The sequence below is a fragment of the Lepidothrix coronata genome, unplaced genomic scaffold (assembly GCF_001604755.1).
Source record: "Lepidothrix coronata isolate B3197 unplaced genomic scaffold, Lepidothrix_coronata-1.0 Scaffold176, whole genome shotgun sequence".
Taxonomy (NCBI): domain Eukaryota; kingdom Metazoa; phylum Chordata; class Aves; order Passeriformes; family Pipridae; genus Lepidothrix; species Lepidothrix coronata.
In genome coordinates this window covers 748,051-767,540 of record NW_016690356.1, presented here as the reverse complement: position 1 = coordinate 767,540, position 19,490 = coordinate 748,051, and the positions used below count along the sequence as shown (strand labels likewise).

General features: G+C 49.4%; 1 protein-coding gene across 1 annotated transcript in view; it reads left to right on the top strand.

The window, feature by feature from the left end:
- Nucleotides 1-6,234, top strand: part of SMAD6 (SMAD family member 6) — a 40,163-nt gene extending 33,929 nt beyond the window's left edge. Inside the window, exon 5 of the mRNA XM_017830336.1 lies at nucleotides 5,624-6,234. Coding sequence (XP_017685825.1) covers nucleotides 5,624-6,165 — 542 coding nt within the window. The 3' untranslated portion in view covers nucleotides 6,166-6,234. The remainder of the gene's footprint in view (nucleotides 1-5,623) is intronic.
- The last annotated feature ends 13,256 nt before the right edge of the window (nucleotides 6,235-19,490 follow it).

The following is a 19,490-nucleotide window of genomic DNA, read 5'->3' as shown; positions in this document are numbered from 1 at the left end:
CACACCTCTTCCATCGGGCTCTGGTGCTCGTCAGACCCTTTTTGGAACTAATTTAATTAATTAACCCAGTGCAAGTGTTCTTCTGAGTTAATCATCTACTGGGTTAACAAATTAAACGGGCTGACGGAGGAGGATGGGGAGCAGCAGAGCTCTGCTCCACGGGAAAGGCTGGAAGAGGAGGAGCAGGATGGTGGATCCTCCGTGATGGATCCAGTGGCAGCGAGGGCTCTTTCCAGCTGTCTTTCCTTGCTGGTGGTTTTTGGGGGATGAGAGAGCCATGGACTCATGTCCATGGCTGCACAGCAGCCACGTCCAACATGAGGAATGTGCCAGCAGCAGTGCTGAGGCTGGAGGAGTTGGGAGCGCCCACCACGACACCAGATTAATTGTAATATAAAATCACATTCTTGTTTTGGAGTGGAGATACGAGCTGGGCTCAATCCACACGTCTCAGTGGAGTAAACCAGAAGTTTGGGAGAGAGTTTAGTGCTCTGCAGCCTGGGAAGGTCCAGCTGGGTGTCCCCTCAGTCATTGGCTGGGGAGCTGGTGTCAGCTTTGCAGGGCCTCTCTGAACAAGGGAGAGGTTTTCTTTGGTGAAAGCTGGGACACTGAAGGATCCTCTGTTAATTCTGGGATTTAAGGACAAGGTTCAGGGGGATGACGAGGGCTGCCCAGCCTCCTGCTTGCACCCAACTGCCTTCTCCTCACATGAGCCCATTGTCCTGCTGTGATACCCAGTTTCTTGCTTCACTGGAGAAACCAGGAAGAAATTTGAAAGGGAGACTGAATTGTCCTTGTCCTCATCAAGACTTTCCATGGCTTCCTTGTGGAGAACCTTCTGCTCCCTCTGGTGTCTCCAGGGCCACCTCAGGGTGGCAGCCCAGCTCCTGCCTCCGTTTGCTCATGGAATTGGGATGTTCCCTTAAATATATGTATTAAAACCAACACTGGGTTGCTCCCATGGGCCGACAAAGAGCTGCTGGCCAAGACAGGACCCAACTCCTGCAAGGGTGGCGAGGTGCCTGCAGAGTCCCACTCCCAGTGAGCATGGACAGATGGAAGGTGACCAGTTTGTGTCCCCAGGGCATCTGTGTGGGGACCCCTGTGCTGGGGACAACGTTCAGCTCCTCCCCATCCTCTGGGGCTCGTGCTGTGGTTGCAGCGTGGGGGCTCTGGGGGGGCACAGTGACACATTCCAGCTGGAACTTGTAAGGCAGAGGTATTTTAAGTATATTGGCTTAACTGAAATGGTTGTGAGCTTTGCTGGGGCAGATTGACAATTAATTTCTTTTTTTTTTTTTTTTTAACCCAGGGCCATAAAAATTCCATTTCTGCCGTGGAAGGTTTTAACCCCTTCCTTACCCTGGAGCTTGTTTCCAAGTATTAATGGGGGAACTATTGTAACTGATGGCTCCCTGGTGAACTGTTAATAGATTTTTGGGAAATGTGTGTGTTCTTTGTGCTGGGCTTTTTATCTGGACCTTGCTCACAGTGACCTGTGTAAGGTTATAACCTTCCCTGCTCCTGTGTGTTGGGCAGTGTAAACACAGATCTGAGCATGGACCTAATGGAGTCTAAAGTGGGATAAAACTTCATGGAAAGACGTTGAGAAAGGATGTAACTGAGTGTGAGGCTGCCCTGTGACACAGAAAGACAGGAGGAGGGGACATGTGGGAACACTTCTGACTGTCCCACTTCATCTCCAGGTGCCCAGCTGTGCGTTCAAGCCCCTGTCACGTTCGGAGAGTGCAGTGATTTATTTTTTACGGGCCTGGTCTTCCCCGTGGGCGCCTCTTAAATGTGTTTTGAGAAGACCTTCCTCGCAGCCATACGTCGTGGGGGCCATTTGACCTGCTGAGAGGAGCTTTGGTGGCTTTGGAAGAGCCGGGGCGTTGAATCACAGCTATTTATTTCATGTCTTTCGTGATCTGCCCATGTTTTCCGTCCTGCTTTTAAGTGCAGCTTCAAGCAGTGGGACTGTGCAGCGTTTTTGTTTTGGAAAAAGGCATCTTTCTTTTCTCTCTTCGTGCACTGCTTTGAACTTTACTGGCATAAAACGCTGTCAAATCACAAATAGTCTCAAACCTCAAGTTATTTTCTTTACCTCCGCGCTCGGCAGGGAGCGACAGCAGCGGTGCTGCTCGCACCAGGAGATTTACAGTGTTTGCTCTTTGCATTTATTCCCAGACCCTGAGCTGTGCAAGGCTCTTTTCCCATTAAATTCTGGGTTTGATTCTCCTATCTTGTTTTTTTAATCTTAAAATTGTTTGAATTCCCTTCTGGATGTGTCTGCTGCGAGGCATCGCTGCAGCGGAGGAAGGAGTAAACACAAGCTGGAGTTTCAGCCCTTCCATCTGATGGATGGAGGTGGCTTTGATGGAGGAGATAGCCCTGACTCCACCCTCAGTGGAGCTGCTAGAAGTTGTAGCTGCCTACAATGATAGTTGTTAAAAACACATCGTGTACCACTACGGGACTGAAATATTTTCCTTTCTTCCAAAAGCAAGCTAACAAGCCCGCCTCTGTTCCAGCAGAAAGGGTGTGGAGGGGGGAAAGAACAAAAAGCGGATTTTCTTGTCTGTGCTTTAAGGGCAGGGTGGAAAAAAGAGGAGGAAAAAGTGGAATATTTATTTAGAAGGCAGAGGACGTGGTTCTGTGGCGGCCACCCCTGCTGTCTGCGGAGTGGTAGTGGCTGATGGCTGGAGGCGAAACTAATACTTGGCAGGGGATGAGACACAGCACAGGCCCCCCTGGTCTGGGGGCTTGCTGGAGTGCTTGCTTTATGTCAGGGCTGTGGGGTGAGTTCATCTTTGCAGGATTTGGTTGAGTGCACTGGGAGATGAAAGAAGGGAGAGGAACCCACCACGGCACTGGGAGAGGGACCCTCCCGACAGCTTCGTGCAGGCAGTGTTCTCAGATGAGCCTTTTAGGGTCTCCTTTTGGGGGGTTTGTTTGCCTGGGGGCCACAGGCAGGTTGCTTTTGCGTCTGGTGAGTGGATTTTAAAACCTTTCTTCTCCCCCCCAGCCAGGAAGGGTGGGTTGGAAAGGAAACTTCTCACTCCTTGAGGTGGAGTTCCCTCAAACGTCCTCACGTGTTTGAAGGAGCACAGGGCATCTCCAGGAGTGCCTGGAGCTGGCAGAGCTGGCACTGCCAGGGAGGAGCTGTGATGGGATGACAGAGATCAGGAGCACATTGGCAGGGGGATGCATTCACAAAGGAATGGGTGGATGGACTGAAGCCCCTGCCATGAATTGCACAAAAATGGTTTTAACAAAGCTAGTTCAGATGCACAAAAGCAGGAGGTATAAAAAAGCCTTTCCTTGTTTTCATGGGTGATTTTGCCAAGATATTCCCCAGTTCCAAGAAAGCAGCGATGACACCAGGGCTGGTGGCACCGCCAGAGAGATGGTCTTGTAGGATAGACACAGGTTGAATCCTGCTTTGCTTTCCCCCTTTGCATATTAATTTGCAGTAAACCACGGGAAAAACCTCTTTAAATGTTTATTGCTGCCTGTTCCCCTGATTAACTCAGCTGATGGGGAAACTGGAGTTTTGAAGTTGTCCCATCCTTAGTGTCTAGAAGGGAAATTCAGGGGCTGAGTGGTAGTTCCTGAAAAATGTAATAACAAGCCCAGCTTAGCTAATGGGCATGGAGGGCTTTGAGGAGGTTGGGAGGTTAAACAGATGCAGAGCTCAGTAATTGCTACCAGCCTTCAGATGAAAGGCCCTGAGCTGGTCTGTGCCCCCCCCTTCCCCAGATCACTTGAGTGGGACAACAGCAAAGTTTAGTGCCTTAGGAGACTTTTGGAAAGGCACTGGGAGCATCTGTGTGGGAAAGATGACTGTGGAAATTGGATGCTGTGGAAGATGGATGGGTCTCTGAGCAACCTGGTCTAGTGGGAGGTGTCCCTGCCCATGGGACTGAGATGATCTCTCCCAAAATTGTGACCTGTGAAGGGGTTGGTTCAAGATGGTGAGCACTGCCCACAGCAGTGGACATCCCAGTTACCCCCTCCCCCATCTCCCCTTAAATTTGTATAGTTACAACTCCAGTTAAATCCAACAAAGCCGCTTAATTCAGAGCTGGGTGATGGGGAGGGGTAATTTGAGCCTGAACAGAAGCAGGGCTGGAGGGGCTGTGCCTGAAATCCGGTGTGTCAATGGGCTCTCTGGAGCAAAATAATGGCATCACCCCATGGGTGAGTTAATGGGACATGATGGCAGGGAGGCACAGGGGTCAGCAGGCCGCGGGCGCGTGAGGGATTGTCAGGGAGCTTAATGCCGGGCAGGGAGCTCGGAGCAGAGCTCCTGGCTTGGAATTCCAGGCTGCTTTTCTGTTAGCTGGTGTGGTAGGAGCAGGAATGATGTTCAGCAAGAGGTTAATTCGCCCTCTTCGAGGCTCTTTCAGGGCTGAGAGTTCCTTGTCTTCCTTCTGGAGACATCATAAATTGTGGAGGCATCATGGATTAAACAGTGTCTGCCCCCCCCAATGTGATTCCTAGAAAGAAGAGACATTTCTCATTGTCTGGAGAGACTTCCACTGGGGTTTTAGGAGGATATGTGTAGTTCATAGCAGCTACTCCCCCTTGGCATGAAATGCTTCCTCAGATTTCATATTCCCTGTGGGAACATCGGCATCACTGTCGAGGAATATTTACACAGTGGAGATAATGTTGGGTCAGTCATCCAGGCATGTTTGGACATCCCTGTGCCTCAGCTCAACACAAGCTGGGCTTTGAAAGTGAGGGTGCACCACCAGGGGTACAGGATCTGTGCTGGCTCTTGGTGAGAGACATCCACATATCCTGAGGACACAGGGTCCTGGCTGCTGGACCCAGAATTGAATGTTAAATTTGAGAGAGAAAGATGTGTTGAGCTCCATGGGGGGTGGTGGGTGTCTTGTTGGGTCACCAGCCTTTGCTTGAGCCATCTGTCTTGGTGGTGTTGGACATAATTGAAGATGAGGTTTGGGTTGAAGATGGACTTTAGGTTGAGTACAAGTTTTGGGTTAAGCATGAACTTTGGGTTAAATATGAGTTTTGGGTTGAGCACAAACTTTTGGGTTGAAGATGGACTTTGGGCTGAGTACAAGTTTTGGGTTGAGCATCATCTTTGGGTTGAGCACAGACTTGGGGTTTAATACAAGTTTTGAGTTGAACAGAGGTTTGGAGTTGAGCACAAACTTGGGGTTAAATACAAGCTTTGGTTTCAACATGAATTTTGGGCAGAGCATGGAGTTCGTGTTGAACACGAATTTTGGGTAGAGCATGGAGTTAATATTGAATAGGAATTTTGGGTAGAGCATGGAGCTTGCGTTGAACACAAATTTTGGGTAGAGCACAAACTTTGCATTAAATGCAAGTTTTGGCTTGGACAAGAATTTTGGGTAGAGCATGGAGCTTGTGTTGAACACAAATTTTGGGTAGAGGATGGACTTTGCATTGAACACAAATGTTGGGTAGAGCATGGAGTTAGCATTGAACATGAATTTGGGGTTGAGCACAAGTTCAGTTCTCACGTGAGCAAAGCCGACGGGGTGGGAAGAGCCTTTTCCTTCCCCTCCATACCTGTCGTTTCCAGGTGGTCACAGCAATCCCTGAGTGTCCTCTCTTGCCCCCACAGATGCCAGCACGTCGCCCGATGCCGTGAAGAGGAGCCATTGGTGCAACGTGGCCTACTGGGAGCACCGGACGCGCGTCGGCCGCCTCTACACAGTGTACGAACAGTCTGTCAGTATCTTCTATGACCTACCTCAAGGAAACGGCTTCTGCCTCGGACAGCTAAACCTGGACAACAGGAGCGAGACTGTGAGAAGGACTCGAAGTAAAATCGGCTACGGGATCTTGCTCAGCAAAGAGCCGGACGGCGTGTGGGCCTACAACCGCAGCGAGCACCCCATCTTCGTCAACTCCCCGACACTGGACATCCCCAACTGCAGGACCCTCATCGTGCGCAAGGTCATGCCGGGCTACTCCATCAAGGTGTTTGACTATGAGAAGTCCTGCCTCCTGCAGCACACGGCCGACCTGGATTACGCAGACGGGCCCTACGACCCCAACAGCGTCCGGATCAGCTTCGCCAAAGGCTGGGGGCCCTGTTACTCCAGACAGTTCATCACGTCCTGCCCGTGTTGGCTGGAGATCCTACTCAGCAACAATCGATAACGGTCGGCCCTCTGACGAAAGGAAAGACACACGGAATTAAAAAAACACCCCCCCAAAAAAAAAAAAAAAGAGACACAGACTATCCCAAATATCATCTACCTAGATTTAATATAAAGTTTTATATATTATATGAAAATATATATTATACTTGTAATTATGGAGTCATTTTTACAATGTAATTATTTATGTATGGTGCAATGTGTATATGGACAAAAAACAGAAAATGCACTTTGGCTTATATAATTCTTTCAATACAGATTTTTTTTTTTTTTAAGAAGAAGAAAAAAAAAGAGAAAAATTATACAGCAAAAATAGGAGAAAGCCCTAATTTTTGATGTATGGTTTTTTTGAAATATTATTAATACCCAGACAAAAAGCTAATACCAGTCACTCATTGATAATAAAGTATTCGCATTATGGGGGGGGATTTAATTGTCTTTTTTCTTCCCCCCCCAACTGAAGGCCAGCAGTGTCTGCTGGGGTGCTCTGCAGTCAGGGGGGATTCCAGAGGGGTGCCCTCTGTCTCCCATCCCAGCCAGGACCCCAGGAAACCAATAAATAAGTTGGGAGGCTGCAGTTGGCTCCAAGAGGAGGGTGAGTGAGGACAGCTGGAGAGCCAGGGAGCACTTGGATAAGGGGAAGGGAAGGCCTCCTGTGGCTGTTGTCACTCAGGGCTGTGTCTCTGATAACACAAAATGTGGTGGGACATGGTGAGGGTGAGTGTTTATGATAAATTTTGTGCAAATTAATGCTCATCAGTGCAAAGAGAAAAGCAGAATTTATTGTGCCCTCAAATCTGCCCAGTAGGAGCAGTTTGGAATATCAGCCTTTCACGGGGCTTGCCTGCGAGTCCAACATCTCCCAGACGTGTTTGATGGTTGAGAAACAACCAGGGGGTTTGGACAACGCCTGGTTGGGTGGATCCTCTGTTGGAGCGTGGTCTGGGTTTCAGGAGCCTCTCCAGTAACTCAGAGGAGGGGATTGGATGAGTTGTGTGCAGATTTTTTTGTCCCACAGATCTCCCCAGTCTGTTGTCCAGGCAATAAACTGATTCAGAATTGTTTGGGAGGAATGTATTTGCTCTGAGGAGCAGTTGCAGCCAAAAAAGTGTCCTGGGCAAATGTGCTTGTCTGGGCTGATTTACACTCTGGAAATCCTGGATAAAATCAGGCCCTTTGCTGACTTGTGCCTGAACTCCATCCCTGTCAGCACAGGGCACCCACGTGCTGCCAGGGGCAGGTTGGACACTGGCTTGGCTTGGTTAGGGAAGTTATTTATTGCCAGGGAGCAGCACTGCCAAGTCTTAGAGTTGTGTTCCAAATCCCTGTACCTTTGATTTCCATAAAGTCCCAGCCTCTGGAGTGCAGTGACTGGGAAGCACCTCAGCTTTCAAGGTTGCAGGGGGTGTTTTTGTCACCTTTGTATTTGCAGAGAAAAACATGCAGTGAGACCTCCTCAAAGTCGGAGTAAAACAGGATCTAAACTTGCTACTCCAAAAGCCCTCCTGAGCAAGGATGGGGAATCCTGGAATCCTGGAATGGTTTGGGTTGGAAGGAACCTTAAAGCTCATCTCATTCCCACCCCCTGCCATGGGCAGGGACACCTTCCACTAGCCCAGGTTGCTCCAAGCCCCGTCCAGCCTGGCCTTGGACACTTCCAGGGGTGAGAAAAGGTGGGGACTGCATCCCCCAGGGAATCTCACAGGCCTGGGTGGATGTTGGGAGAGACTCGAGCAGAGGAATGTCCCAGTGACATTTCCTCAGTCATTTTTCAAATTATAACCACATTTGATGTTTTAATTGGGACCACATTGGTTGAGTTCCTGCAGCATCACTGTTAATACTTGACGTCATGGATTTTTGTTTGTGTTACAGCCATTCTTAGGGAACGGTGTCAAAACATGTCACTCTTGTTTAAAGCAGCTTTCAAGAGCTTTGCAGGGATCTTTTTGTCCCTTTTGGCTTGGGTTTGGTGGGCCCTGCCATACCACCCACCTCCCTTGTGGTATCACTTTCACATGGTCAGTCAAGAGGCCGTTTTTATGTTTGGGGCTGTTTTTTAGGAGATTTTTAATCTAAATAACACCATCCTCATTTTACCTGAGAAGAGTCAGACAAAAGCTGACTTGCTTCTTCTCCCCATTTCCTTTACTTTATCCTGGCATTTCCCACCACCTCCCAAAAGGTTTTGCATTCACATCCCAAGCTGGCTGCTGCCTTCCTCCCTGTCCTCCTCCTCCTCCTTGTGTGCACACACTGATGCAGCAGCACCATCGTTATCCACTTCATCCATCTTCTGGACAAAACAGCACCAAGGATGCATTGGAGGGTTAACTTTGGGCTCTCCCTTGTGCAATCCACTGATGGTGCTTCGTTTTTCATTACTCATATGCTTCCCCAGGAATAAATCTGGAGTTTTGTTTTGACAGCAAGGCTTTAAAGGGAATAAAAAAGGATTTTTAGGGTGAAGCAATGAAATAAGTATCCTTTTCTGTCCCATTTTGCCCCTTTAATCTTATAATCATACAAATTTAGGATTCTTTTAAAGAAGCTTTAGGGCTTCAAAGCTCTTGAACTCCACACTGGACAGTCTCAAGCTCAGCTGGAGCCTTCCTTGTGCACTGGGTTTGACCTGAGGGCTGTCAGTTGGCACCTGGAGCAGCCCTGTGGGTTGAGGGCACTTCCATCAGGGAAAGATCAGTTATTTCCCTGCCAGGGTTTGCAGGAGCAGCTGGACATGGTTGGAATTAATTAACGAGCTGATGGGTTTCTCCTGTGCCCACACAGCTGTTGGTGTTTGCCCATCTGCCCCAGCCCCTATAAAAGCAGGATGGCCACAACCCCTCCCCTTTCTCACCAGCCTCCTGAGGTTCTCTGAGCGTGTTTTTCCCCTTTCCTGAAGGAATCGTGGTCTCCCAGCACTTCAGGTAAGTGGCATGTTCTCTATTATTGTTCCTTCAAGGTCTATTATATGGTATTTTATCATTTTAAGGGTAGAAGTCCCAGCAGTCTCTTGGCAGGAGGTGCTGGGCTGTGCTTGGGCTGAGTTCCTGGTGCTGCTGTGGGTGCCTCAGTGCTGAGGTGCTGCAGGGTTTGTGTGGTCCCTTTTGAGCTGGAGCTGCTTCAGTTTTGTCCTGAGAAGGTTGTTGGGTCACCTGAGTGGTTACATATCACTGGGGGCCTTTTTTTGGAGGGATGTTTTGGGCAGTGCAGTGGAGAAGTGTTTTTGTCCTGTGGTGGTGCTGGAACACCCACTGTGCTGCTCCAGGGGGGTCAGACTGAGCTCAAGGAGCTGGGGGCCAAGGCAGGGTGTCTGTAGCACCCTGCATGGGCAGAGGGGACACAGGGCAGCAAATCCCTGAGCAAACACAGCTCTCCCCCTGTGCTGAGGGGCTCCAGCAGCACGCTGACCCCGGAGTTCGCTCCGACTTCCCGACGGCTGCAGGGAGAGGTCGTGGTTTTGTTGCAGGATGAGGGTGTTGTGTGGGTTTGGTGCCTCAGCTGAACTCAAGCTGGTGACTCTCACCCCTCCGAGGCTCAGGTGGAGCTTCCCCAGCCCACAGGCCTTGGGTTTCCTTGCCAGTGAGGAGCAAGATCTTGATCCTGCAAGCAGAGCCCAAAATGAGTGATCTGACTCACCTGGCTGCTTTATGGATCATCTGTGGAGGTGGTGGGACATGGAGGTGTTCTGAGGTGTTGCTTAAGCAGTGGAACTGGCTGGACACCTTTTTCTGTGGGTGTCAAGACAGTGGTAGAGGCATCAGCTGGTTTCTCATGGTGTTACTGGTGCAACCAGGAGGCTGAAGGCTGCCCAGGCTGTTTCTGCCTTCCCTGTGCCAAATATACCCAAAGTCTACTCCAGTAGAAGTCCTGAATTAGTAATTCCATATTGGACCTGAGTCCTTATGGCTCTGATGTGTGCAGTGTGTTTATTTGACAAGATCCTCTTAATGTAGTAATACTGGATTTTAAAACTGCAATAAGCTGATGAGGAGCAGCCAGTTACTGCTGGTGGGTCCCAGAGGCTGCTGCTCCTCCTGTGAGAAGACATTCATCATCCCTGTCCCTGGTATTCATTGCTGCTTTGACTGAGAAATGCCTTTTACTGACCAGAATGGAAAAGAAATTAAAGCTCAAAGGATCCACATTCAGCTTTTCTTAAAAAAGAGAGGCTGAGATCCCTTTGTGGCACAGGTTTAGCCACAGTTTTACTGGGACTGTCAGTCTTCAGACCTTAATCCTTTTTCTCAGGGTTTTATCTCTGCTATAAAAATGTGGGGGTCTTGTTCAATGCATAATTAAAAGCTGAATATTGCCCCCCACGTGTGGGCTAGCAGGGAAAAATAAAATCACTGTTGATGGAGAGGAAGGAGCTGGAGGTTTGTTTTGGGGGGTGATGCTACTTGGCTTCATGGTCTGTGTGAGTAGTGGAACATCTCCAGCTCTTTGGGATGTGGATTAATGATTTTTCAGAGGTGCAGAATTGCTCATACCTGTACCTGAGCTTCCCAAATCCTCAGTGGGCCCTCCAGGCTCAGCTGTGCTCTGTGGGGGAGCCTGAGGTGGGACTGAAGTGGAGGAAGAGCTGGAGCAGCTGCCCAGGGCACGGAGTGGTCCTGGATCAGGGGATGGAGCTGCTGCTCTCCTGGTGCCTCTGAGGGCTGGGATGAGCCTCAGGAGCCAGAGTGGGTTGGCTTTTTTCCTCACAAACACCAGGACAAAAAATCATAAGTCTCATTGAAGTAAAAGCCGTGTGGAGGAACTGGTGGAAGGGACAGGGCTGTGGGAAAGCGCTGCTGGTGCAGAGCGTGGCCTTGGGGTTTGAGCTGTTGGGTTTGGGAGTGGGGCTGGTGAGGATTCTGCTGCTCCTTTCTTTTCCCTGGCTGGTTTTTAGCTGAGTTTTCTGACAAGATGGGTTGTTGGGTGGCTGCAGAGCTGTGCTGGGGGATGAGAAATCCCAGTGCCTTCATCCCAGCGTGTGCCTCCTGTCCCTCGTCCGAGCTGTTTGGGAGCAGGAGCTGCCTTGTGGGTGAACACCCATCTGCTCTCATGGATGGCCAGTGGACCACAGTTTTCCTAGAAAGCAAAAATAAGGATTCATCTCTAGTTCCCCTCACTTGAGGTGGCCTGGGCTGAACCTGGTGGTCCCCTGGAAGGGAGCTGTGCTGGGGGGATCTGTCGCTGCCAGGGAGTCCCAGAACACCACGTGCTGCTGGGTGACATCCCAGGGCTGGTCCCTGCAGCCTCTGCCCCGTCACCAGCACCCCAAACCTGCATCCAGGAGCCTGAGTCACAGTGTTTAAGTGCAGAGCATCTAGAGTTAATTCCTATAAATAACTCCTGTTGCTTCCCTCCAAGGTCTTATTTTCCGTCTGGTGCGTGATGAAGCCTCACTCGCTGCTTTGTGGATAATCCTTCCTATATTCCTGATTTATGTGTGTGCACAAAGTAGCATCTGTGCTATAGACACTGTGGGAACAACCCAAAATTGCTCTGAAACTCGACTGGCTTACAATTATATTGGATTCTATTAAATTAAAACACATAGCACATATATTACACAATAAACCACAGCTATTTCATGGATCAAATTAAGTTTTATTTGGGCAAATTACAACCTTTCTTACAGTTGGGCCTTTGTGAAACCATTCCTTTTTAATAAAAGCAGGCATTTTTGGCAAATGCTCTTAAAGTGTGCATTCCCAATAATTGCATATACTGTTGCTATTCTTTCTGGGATATATGTGGCTAATTATCTTCTATTTAGGATAGGTTTAAATGAGCAGTATCTTCCCTTTTCTCCTCCCCCACACCTCCCTTCTGCTGGAATTTCTTATTACTTTCCATTTTTATTAGCTTGGCTATGGAAGTCAGCAGAAAAAAAAAAAATCTTCTCATTAAAAGCAGGAGTGTTTTTCCGGGAATTTCATGGGGAAATGTGACTCTTGTAGCCTCCCTCCAGCCCTGGCTCAGGGGTACACAGGTTTGGGGGACAAAGATGAAAATGAATCTTGGAGGAGCAGGGTGGAGCCTGGTGTGTGTCTGTGTATGATGGAGCTCTGGGAGGGTGGTGGGAAGTGCATCCTGGTGGTGGAGAGGCAAAGCTTTGGAGAAAATAAAGGTGTTTGTTGAGGAGGAGAGGGCTGGGGGAGCTCCAGCTGCCGTGGAATTGCATTTGGGCGTTGGAATTTTCCTTGTCTGAGGAGATGCGGGCTCTGGTTGGAGGCTCTAAGGCTGGGACATCTTGTAGCCCCTTATTAAATCGGCATAAATTGAGCTGCAGTGCTTTCCTGTGCAGGGACAGGAAGGGGTGTGTGGGATTCCAAACCCCGTGGAATGTCTTTTGCAATTGCTCGTCCTCACACAGTTTTTGTCACGAGCAAATAAGTGGTTCAGAAATTGTGGGGATGGGCAGACAGGGTGGCTCAGCCCCATGTTTCCTTAGGAAACTTGGTTAAAAAATAACCCCCACCAGCCCCTCCCTGGTTTTGGGAAGAGCTGCTCCACTGTTTTTCCTGCCTCTCGCTTTCCCCTCACTGCCGGGCCAGGCTCAGAGCTACCAGTTTTGTTTTCCTGGGAATGATTTTTCCCCCAGCATTTTCAGGCTGGACCAGGAAACAAAGGAAATGTCCTGAGTGCAGTTTTCCTCAGTGTGATTCCTGGACCACCAAGATGGAGATAAACAGCAGAGCAGCACCCGAGCTCCCTGATTCCTGAGCACGGCACAAGACACGAGACCTCTGCAAATTTTAGGCTGGTGTTCCCTGACCCTGCAGCACCTCAGGGTGTGGGAAGGGTGCTCAGGGCGGGATGGGGACGATGGAGCTGTCGCTGTGCGAGTCTGAACCACATTACATAAAACTTCAAAGGTTTTTGTCAGCTCTCCAAATCCTTCTGGGCACTATTGTCAGAAGATGAAGAACGTTTACTGAGTCTCCCAGATCACATCTGGATGCTGTTTGTGGGATTGTGCTTGGTATGATCACATCTGGGGGAGGGGTTAGCAGTGGGAACTGGTCTCAGGGTTGCCAGGGCCTGTGGACTGGTGGCATCTTCCCATCCTGCTCCCAGCCTGTGGTCCTGGTAAAGGAACCTCGGAGCTGATGGTTTCCTTGTTGCTTTAAAACTGCTGCCAAGGGTTTGCTCAGAGGTTCCTCATCCGCATGTTGGTGCTTCCCAGCTCCTCCCCTCCACAGCCCTGGGGGCCTCAGCACCCTCCAGCTGCCCCTTGGAGTTGGGTGGGAAGCTGATGGCCTTGTGCCACGTGTGATGGGACTGTCAGAGTGTCCACTGTTCCTGTGGAGTGGACATCAACCTGTGACACGGGAAAAGAGGAAATGGGATTATTTTCTCCATGTGAAACACTGACAGGAATGTCTTTATTGATTGATGTTTTGGAATAAGTGTCTCAGACCTGTTGCCTCTTCCCAGTATGTCCATGATGGGATTTCCCACTGTCACTGCTGTATGATATGGGATAGTGGTGTAGGAGACGCTGGCACTTGCTCAGTACACACACCCAGTACCATGGTGGGGCAGGGACTGAATGAAATGACCACAAAACATTTTTGATGACCTGCCTGTGTGACCACAGTGTTGGAAGATGGTGGGGGCTGTGTGGTTGTCACTCAGTTGCAGTGGCAGCAGGTCCCCAGAGTGTTCCTTCCAGCTTGGCATCGCAGGGAAGAGCCAGGAGAAAACATGGATGGGAGAGAAAGGGAAGGGTCCCCAAAGCTTCCCTTGCAGCATGGTTAATGGGCTCTGGGGGGAGAAGATTCTGCACTTTGTCCCTGGTTGTCTCTGCCATCCAGCACCTTCTGTCATCTTCCAACTCAGGTCGTGTGTTTTAGTCTGGATCTTGGTCTGAGGCCGTGGGTGGCATTTGGGACATGAGGCTTTACAGGCAGCATGAGCTGCTTTGGGGAGTGAACTGAACCACCACCATGGGAAGGGCTTTGTGTGGAGCACGTGCTGCACCTCCTCCCCTGGCACAGGGATATCTGTGTTCACTTTTGGGACACAGAATTGAAACCACAACCCGTTTCTGGGGAAGCCGCACGAGGAGCGCGAAGTGCCTTCTCCCGAAGGATGCTGGGGGGGGGGGGAAGGGTGAGAAGAAAACCCCCACCAGTTTCTGGAAATTGCTTTCCTTCCTCTTCTCTTTCCAAAATAGCATAATTAACAGAAATAAACTTTGCAATGCTGTTAATTTTGAAGGCCTTGTGTGCCAAGCTCGAACACGCAGCGCCGAACTGAGCAGGCGCCGAGCGCTGGGAGCGGTTAATTATTACCCAAACGGTGTCTGAGGGAGGCTGAAAGCACTGAAGAATTATGAAACTCTAACGAGGGAGGCCCATTCTTGGCAAACACTGACGTGATTCAAATGCTGGGGAATTCAGCATGTTTTTCTCTTTCTTCTGAGGACTTTGTAAGCCAGCTCATGGTGGGGATTGAGTGGGACCATCAGTCCAGGAAAGCCAATGCTGGAACAGCTTCTGCAGCTCTTCTCTCTTTAAAAATAGCTTTGGCAAGTCCATAATTAACCCATTGTTGCTTCTTAGAACTCCCCAGCGTGTGACTTTCTGGATGTGATGGTTTGGTGCTGGAGCTGTAGGAGAAGATCTCTCCATGTGATGTTTGGCTCTGCTGCATCTGGGACCTTGCACTGGCCCTTCTCTCTGCTCACCTCTGCAGAGCTCTTTGGGTACCTCTGGGCTCCATTATGGGCAGTGTTCCTAGGGAAGGGGGTTGTTTTCCTGTGGCAGAGCTGTTCTTTGGCCTTGGGAGACCAGGAAAGAAGTTTAATGCATTAGAGAGTTTGGCAGAAACTTGTCAGGTTTTCTGCTGAATATCTGAATTCTACAGAATCCTACTTCCTCATCTTTGGGCCATGTGTGGTCCATGTCCAGTTTTTTGTGTCTCAAAAAAGAACTGAAGGCTTTCTAGTCTCCCTACTCCCCAGACACCACGATCTGTTTGTGTGTGGTTGGGGTTCAGCCTCTTTTGAGCAGGATTTTAGTCCCAAATCTCGTGGCAAAGGTGGTAGAAGTGAATGATTGTATCAGTGGGAAGTGGCCCATGCCACTGGTCTCTGAAGGTTTGAACAGTTTAATTTGAACAGCCCCTGGTTTGGGCTGCTGCAGTGGTTTTGTTTCAAACTCAGTTTGCTTTGCTCCAGTTCAAATCAAAGTATCATAAATAGATAAAGCTGGAGACTGAAGCATTTGAAATTTGGAAATCCCTCAGTGTCTCATGTCCTGATGTTGCTCAAGCCCCACAGAGCCCAGATCCCCCCAGGCCTGGCTGTGCTGTGGAGCAGATGACACTCCCTGTGAAGTGACTCTTTGGGAGCTGAACCTTTGTCTTGAAAAATCTCAAAAAGCTTCTTTCCTCCTCCAGCTGTTCCCTCAGTTCTCAGGAAACACATTAAGCATGTGGAGGTGCCTTCAGGGCTCTAACCTCAGGTGTTTGGTGACCTTCTCTCTAAAATGGCCCTTGTGCTTCTCTCCCCGTGCTCACCTGGTTTTTGGCTGCTTCGTTTGCAGCTCTTGCAGGAGCAGTTGCCTGTGGATGGTCAGTGGGGCTGTTCTGCTTTGCTCAAAGTGTCTCCCACCAGGGAAGTCCCTGCTGAGTTGCTTTTCTGTTGCGTGCAGTGACCTGTAGAAGATTCCCCTCTGGTCATTGCTTCTGGTATTTCATAAGGGTAAATCCTCCTCCTCCTCCTTCAGTTGGTTGTGTTGGCAGAGTAATCCCTGGAAGGAACCTTTGGCATCACCTTCTGTCCATGGGAACATAATTGGAGATCTCTTTTATGCTCTCTGCTTTTATCAATCCCTGAAATCAGAGAGATCACCCAACCTGGTAAAACCTGTCCCCTGTGCTGGAGTCACTTAGGCAGGGCTTAAATAAGCAGGATTTATGCTGCTGTTGGTATAAGTAACCTATTAAATGTCAGTGCATGTGTAGTAACTTGGGCAGGGAGCCTCTCAGCATCTGAGGTAGCTTCAAGTGTGTGGTGCCCTGATAGGAACTGACCTCAGGGTTACTTTCCCTTTAGAAAAAACTTTGATAGCCTTGCCCTTGACTTCTTGCATTAGCAAACCTCTCACAAAAATGTGTTTATGAACTGGTAACAAGCAAGATGAAAGGGGATGTGCAATGACTTTTGGAGTTGGCCAACGTGGTTGTAGCATTTTAGTCTAAAACCAGGCAAGCTGAGATGAAATTTCCGGAAAGCTTTTGATATCAGCTTAACAGTCATAAACTTTGGTTTATTAAATGTAAAAGAAAGCTCTGAGGTAATTTTTTTAATGTGATGTTGTGAAATGTTTCCTTCAAGATAAGTGATGGTGTGGAGGTCAGAGCTGCTCCTTGAGTAAGACTTGGGCAATCCTTCCTCTCTCACCAACCTACACTCCCCCCTCAGAAACCCCTCCTCATGGGAAACCCTCACCTCATGGAGCAGCAGCCATTGAGCCAGTGGAAAAGTCTGGAAAACAATTCTGAAATCCTCCATGTGGGCAGGAAAACGGAGTAGGGAAGCACAGCAGATGGACTTGGAAGTCTCAGCCTACTTTTGACGTGGTTGTGAATGAAAACTTCTGCAGCAAGGTCGAACATGTTCATTTATTTTAGAAACACACCTCTAGGATTATCGGTTGGAGATGAGGAATGTTCTGTTCCCCCACAGAATGGATTGGGTTGGAAGATCATCTTGTTTGAACCCCTTCCTTCTGTTGGTGTTTTACCCCTCAGTGGATCGTGGAGTGGGAAGAACTTGGGGGCTGGTTTTGATTTAAAGCTCTGAGGCATTGTGTGTGCACAAGTTCAGTGCCCTGCTGACCCTGTGGTCAGGTGTGGGTTTGGGCTGTGGTCTGGGTTGTTGCTGCTCCTTTGGGTTGTTGCTGCTCCTTTGGGTTGTTGCTGCTCCTTTGGGTTGTTGCTGCTCCTGTGCCACTCAGCTGTGCAGCCTCCCCTTGCTCCATCCTGTCTCATGCCCAGGCTGGGCTGATGTCCCCAGGCATGTTGGGAGGGACACCACCAGACTGGGGAGCACCAGGGAACTCGTGCAGAGCCCTGAGTTGCACCAGTGTTGAGTGAACCCCGGGGCTGTGATCCCAGTGTCCCTTTGTGCCATTGCTCTCCCAGCACGGAGGATGTTTCTGAGCACTGGGAAGTTCTGGGAAAACTGGTGGTGCTGAGCCCCCTCCCTGCCTGGCCCCAGCTCTATCCTGGTTGAGCAACATGGGTCCAAGGTTGACATCCCCCTTCAGGGCTCTGGTTGGGTGCTCCCACTTGTGCCGAAGCAAGCAGAGAAACAGGGCAGCAAAGCACAATTGCTGCTTGAGTGGCTGTTTCTTCATTAAAAAGAGAGGGAGGCAGAAACATCAAAATCAACCCCTTGCCCCCACAAATCCTGCCCTTGTCTCGGAGTATTAAAAACATCCTGGAGCTGAGACCATGCTTGTGCTCCTCAGCGTTGGAGGAGGATTTCTGCCAAGACACTGACCCCTTGTGGATTTTCCAAATGGCTTTGAATCTCTTTTGCTCTTTGAAAGGCAAAAAGGGAAAAAAAAAAACAACAAACCCACCAGAACCCTTTCAGACCTTCACTTGGTCCCTTGCAATCCTGAGGTATCAGAAGATTTATTGTTAAACGGAGGCTCGGGGGTGATTTATGGAATTACAGCTGAGCCGTGTTGTGTGCTGGTTACAAATTGCACAGATATTCCATGGGACGTGAGCTCCAACGAGCACGGGATATATTACACTGCGGGGAAAAGGGGAGCTTAAAACCAGCTGGCCAACTGTAACAACTACAGCCACTTCTCTTTGAAGAGGAGATGATCTCCATCTGGGTTTAATACGAAACATGATGGACTGACACCGGCCTTCGGAATATCTTATACAAACGGGATAATTTTTGCTTGTTTTTTTCCAGAGCTGTCACACCACTTTATATTCCTTTTTTTTTTTTCCCCTTCCTGTTGTTTCTTCATGTGTTGGCGACTCCGTGTCCAGCTTCATAAACTGCTGAGGGTTGTTTCTCACCGCTTCCCAGGGGAAGGGTTTCTCCATTCTCGGGGTTGGGAAGGCGATGCTGCACCACCATATGTGGAACCACTGAGCTAAATTGGCTACCTATAAATATCCCCCAGATGTTAATAGGAAAAAGGGAGCTGGAAGGCATTATCAGGAAGGAAGTGTCTTCTTTGGAGTAAATCCCTCCCATGGAGACCCCTCCTCTGGGTGTTAATGGCTGTGCTTCTCCAGGAGAAGTCATCTGTGAGCCCCTGTTGTGGTGGGTACGCCCTAGGGGGTGGGATGGAGATTAAGGACACCTCTTGGAACCTTCCAGTGAGTAGGAAGTCCTGGTGAGCCAGACATTACAGGTTGTAAAGCCACGTTGTTGCTCTGAAGATCAATCCGCAACATCTGGTCTAAAATCTTCATCCTTCCACAAAGGAATGTACTGGCCAGGTTTTGGTGGCCCGTGAGTGGGAGGAATTGGTGAATTGAAGAGATTCCTTTTAAGCACTTGTTGTCCTCTTGGATCAAAGGTTTCTGCATGAGCAATCCCCTGTTTTGGCTTGTCAGTAAGTCACGGTGGTTTTATTTAACTTCTTGGCTGGTTTAGCACTGATTTGTTCCCTGGCCTGGTTGAGCTCTTAGGTCTGACTCCTGTTGGGAGTATCTAATGCCACTCCAGAAGTTTTGGTGTAAATTGGCTGCTCTGAATAATCCTGACACACCCGTTTCTAGGAAAATGGTCCTCAAAATCTGACTGCAACTAAACGTGCTTCAGCCTTCCCGAAGCTTTCCAGGCTGTGTCCGTGGCCACAGCACTCCTGGGAAGCACCTATAAATATCCACTTAGTGAGAACTCCTGCTTCTTAATAGTTCATAGAAGTATTTGCATTCCTTGAAACCCGCTGCTGGCCCTGTAGTTTTGGGATGGAGGGTGGGTTGCATCCTTCCTCTTCTGCCTCAGTCTCCTGCATCTCTTGGAGCTGCGCCTTGGATGGATGCAAGTTCCCAGGCAGAGTCCTCAGGCCAAAATTTTGGAGAATTGTCCTCACTGGGAGCTGCAGGCAGCAGTTATATCCTTCGTGGGCCAACCTTTGGATGGCAGAGTCCTTATCCCTCCATGCCTGGTACAATCCAGCTGCTCCCAATACTGGCTTCAGGCCAGGGAGCTCCAGCTTCCAGAAGATCCCATTTCAGTCACCTTGTGAGGACTTTTGGGGCCAAAGTGTGCTTTGATGTCTGTCAGTTTGGCCCCTGGCACACCCCGTGGTCTGGCCTGGGAGGACAAGGCATAAACTA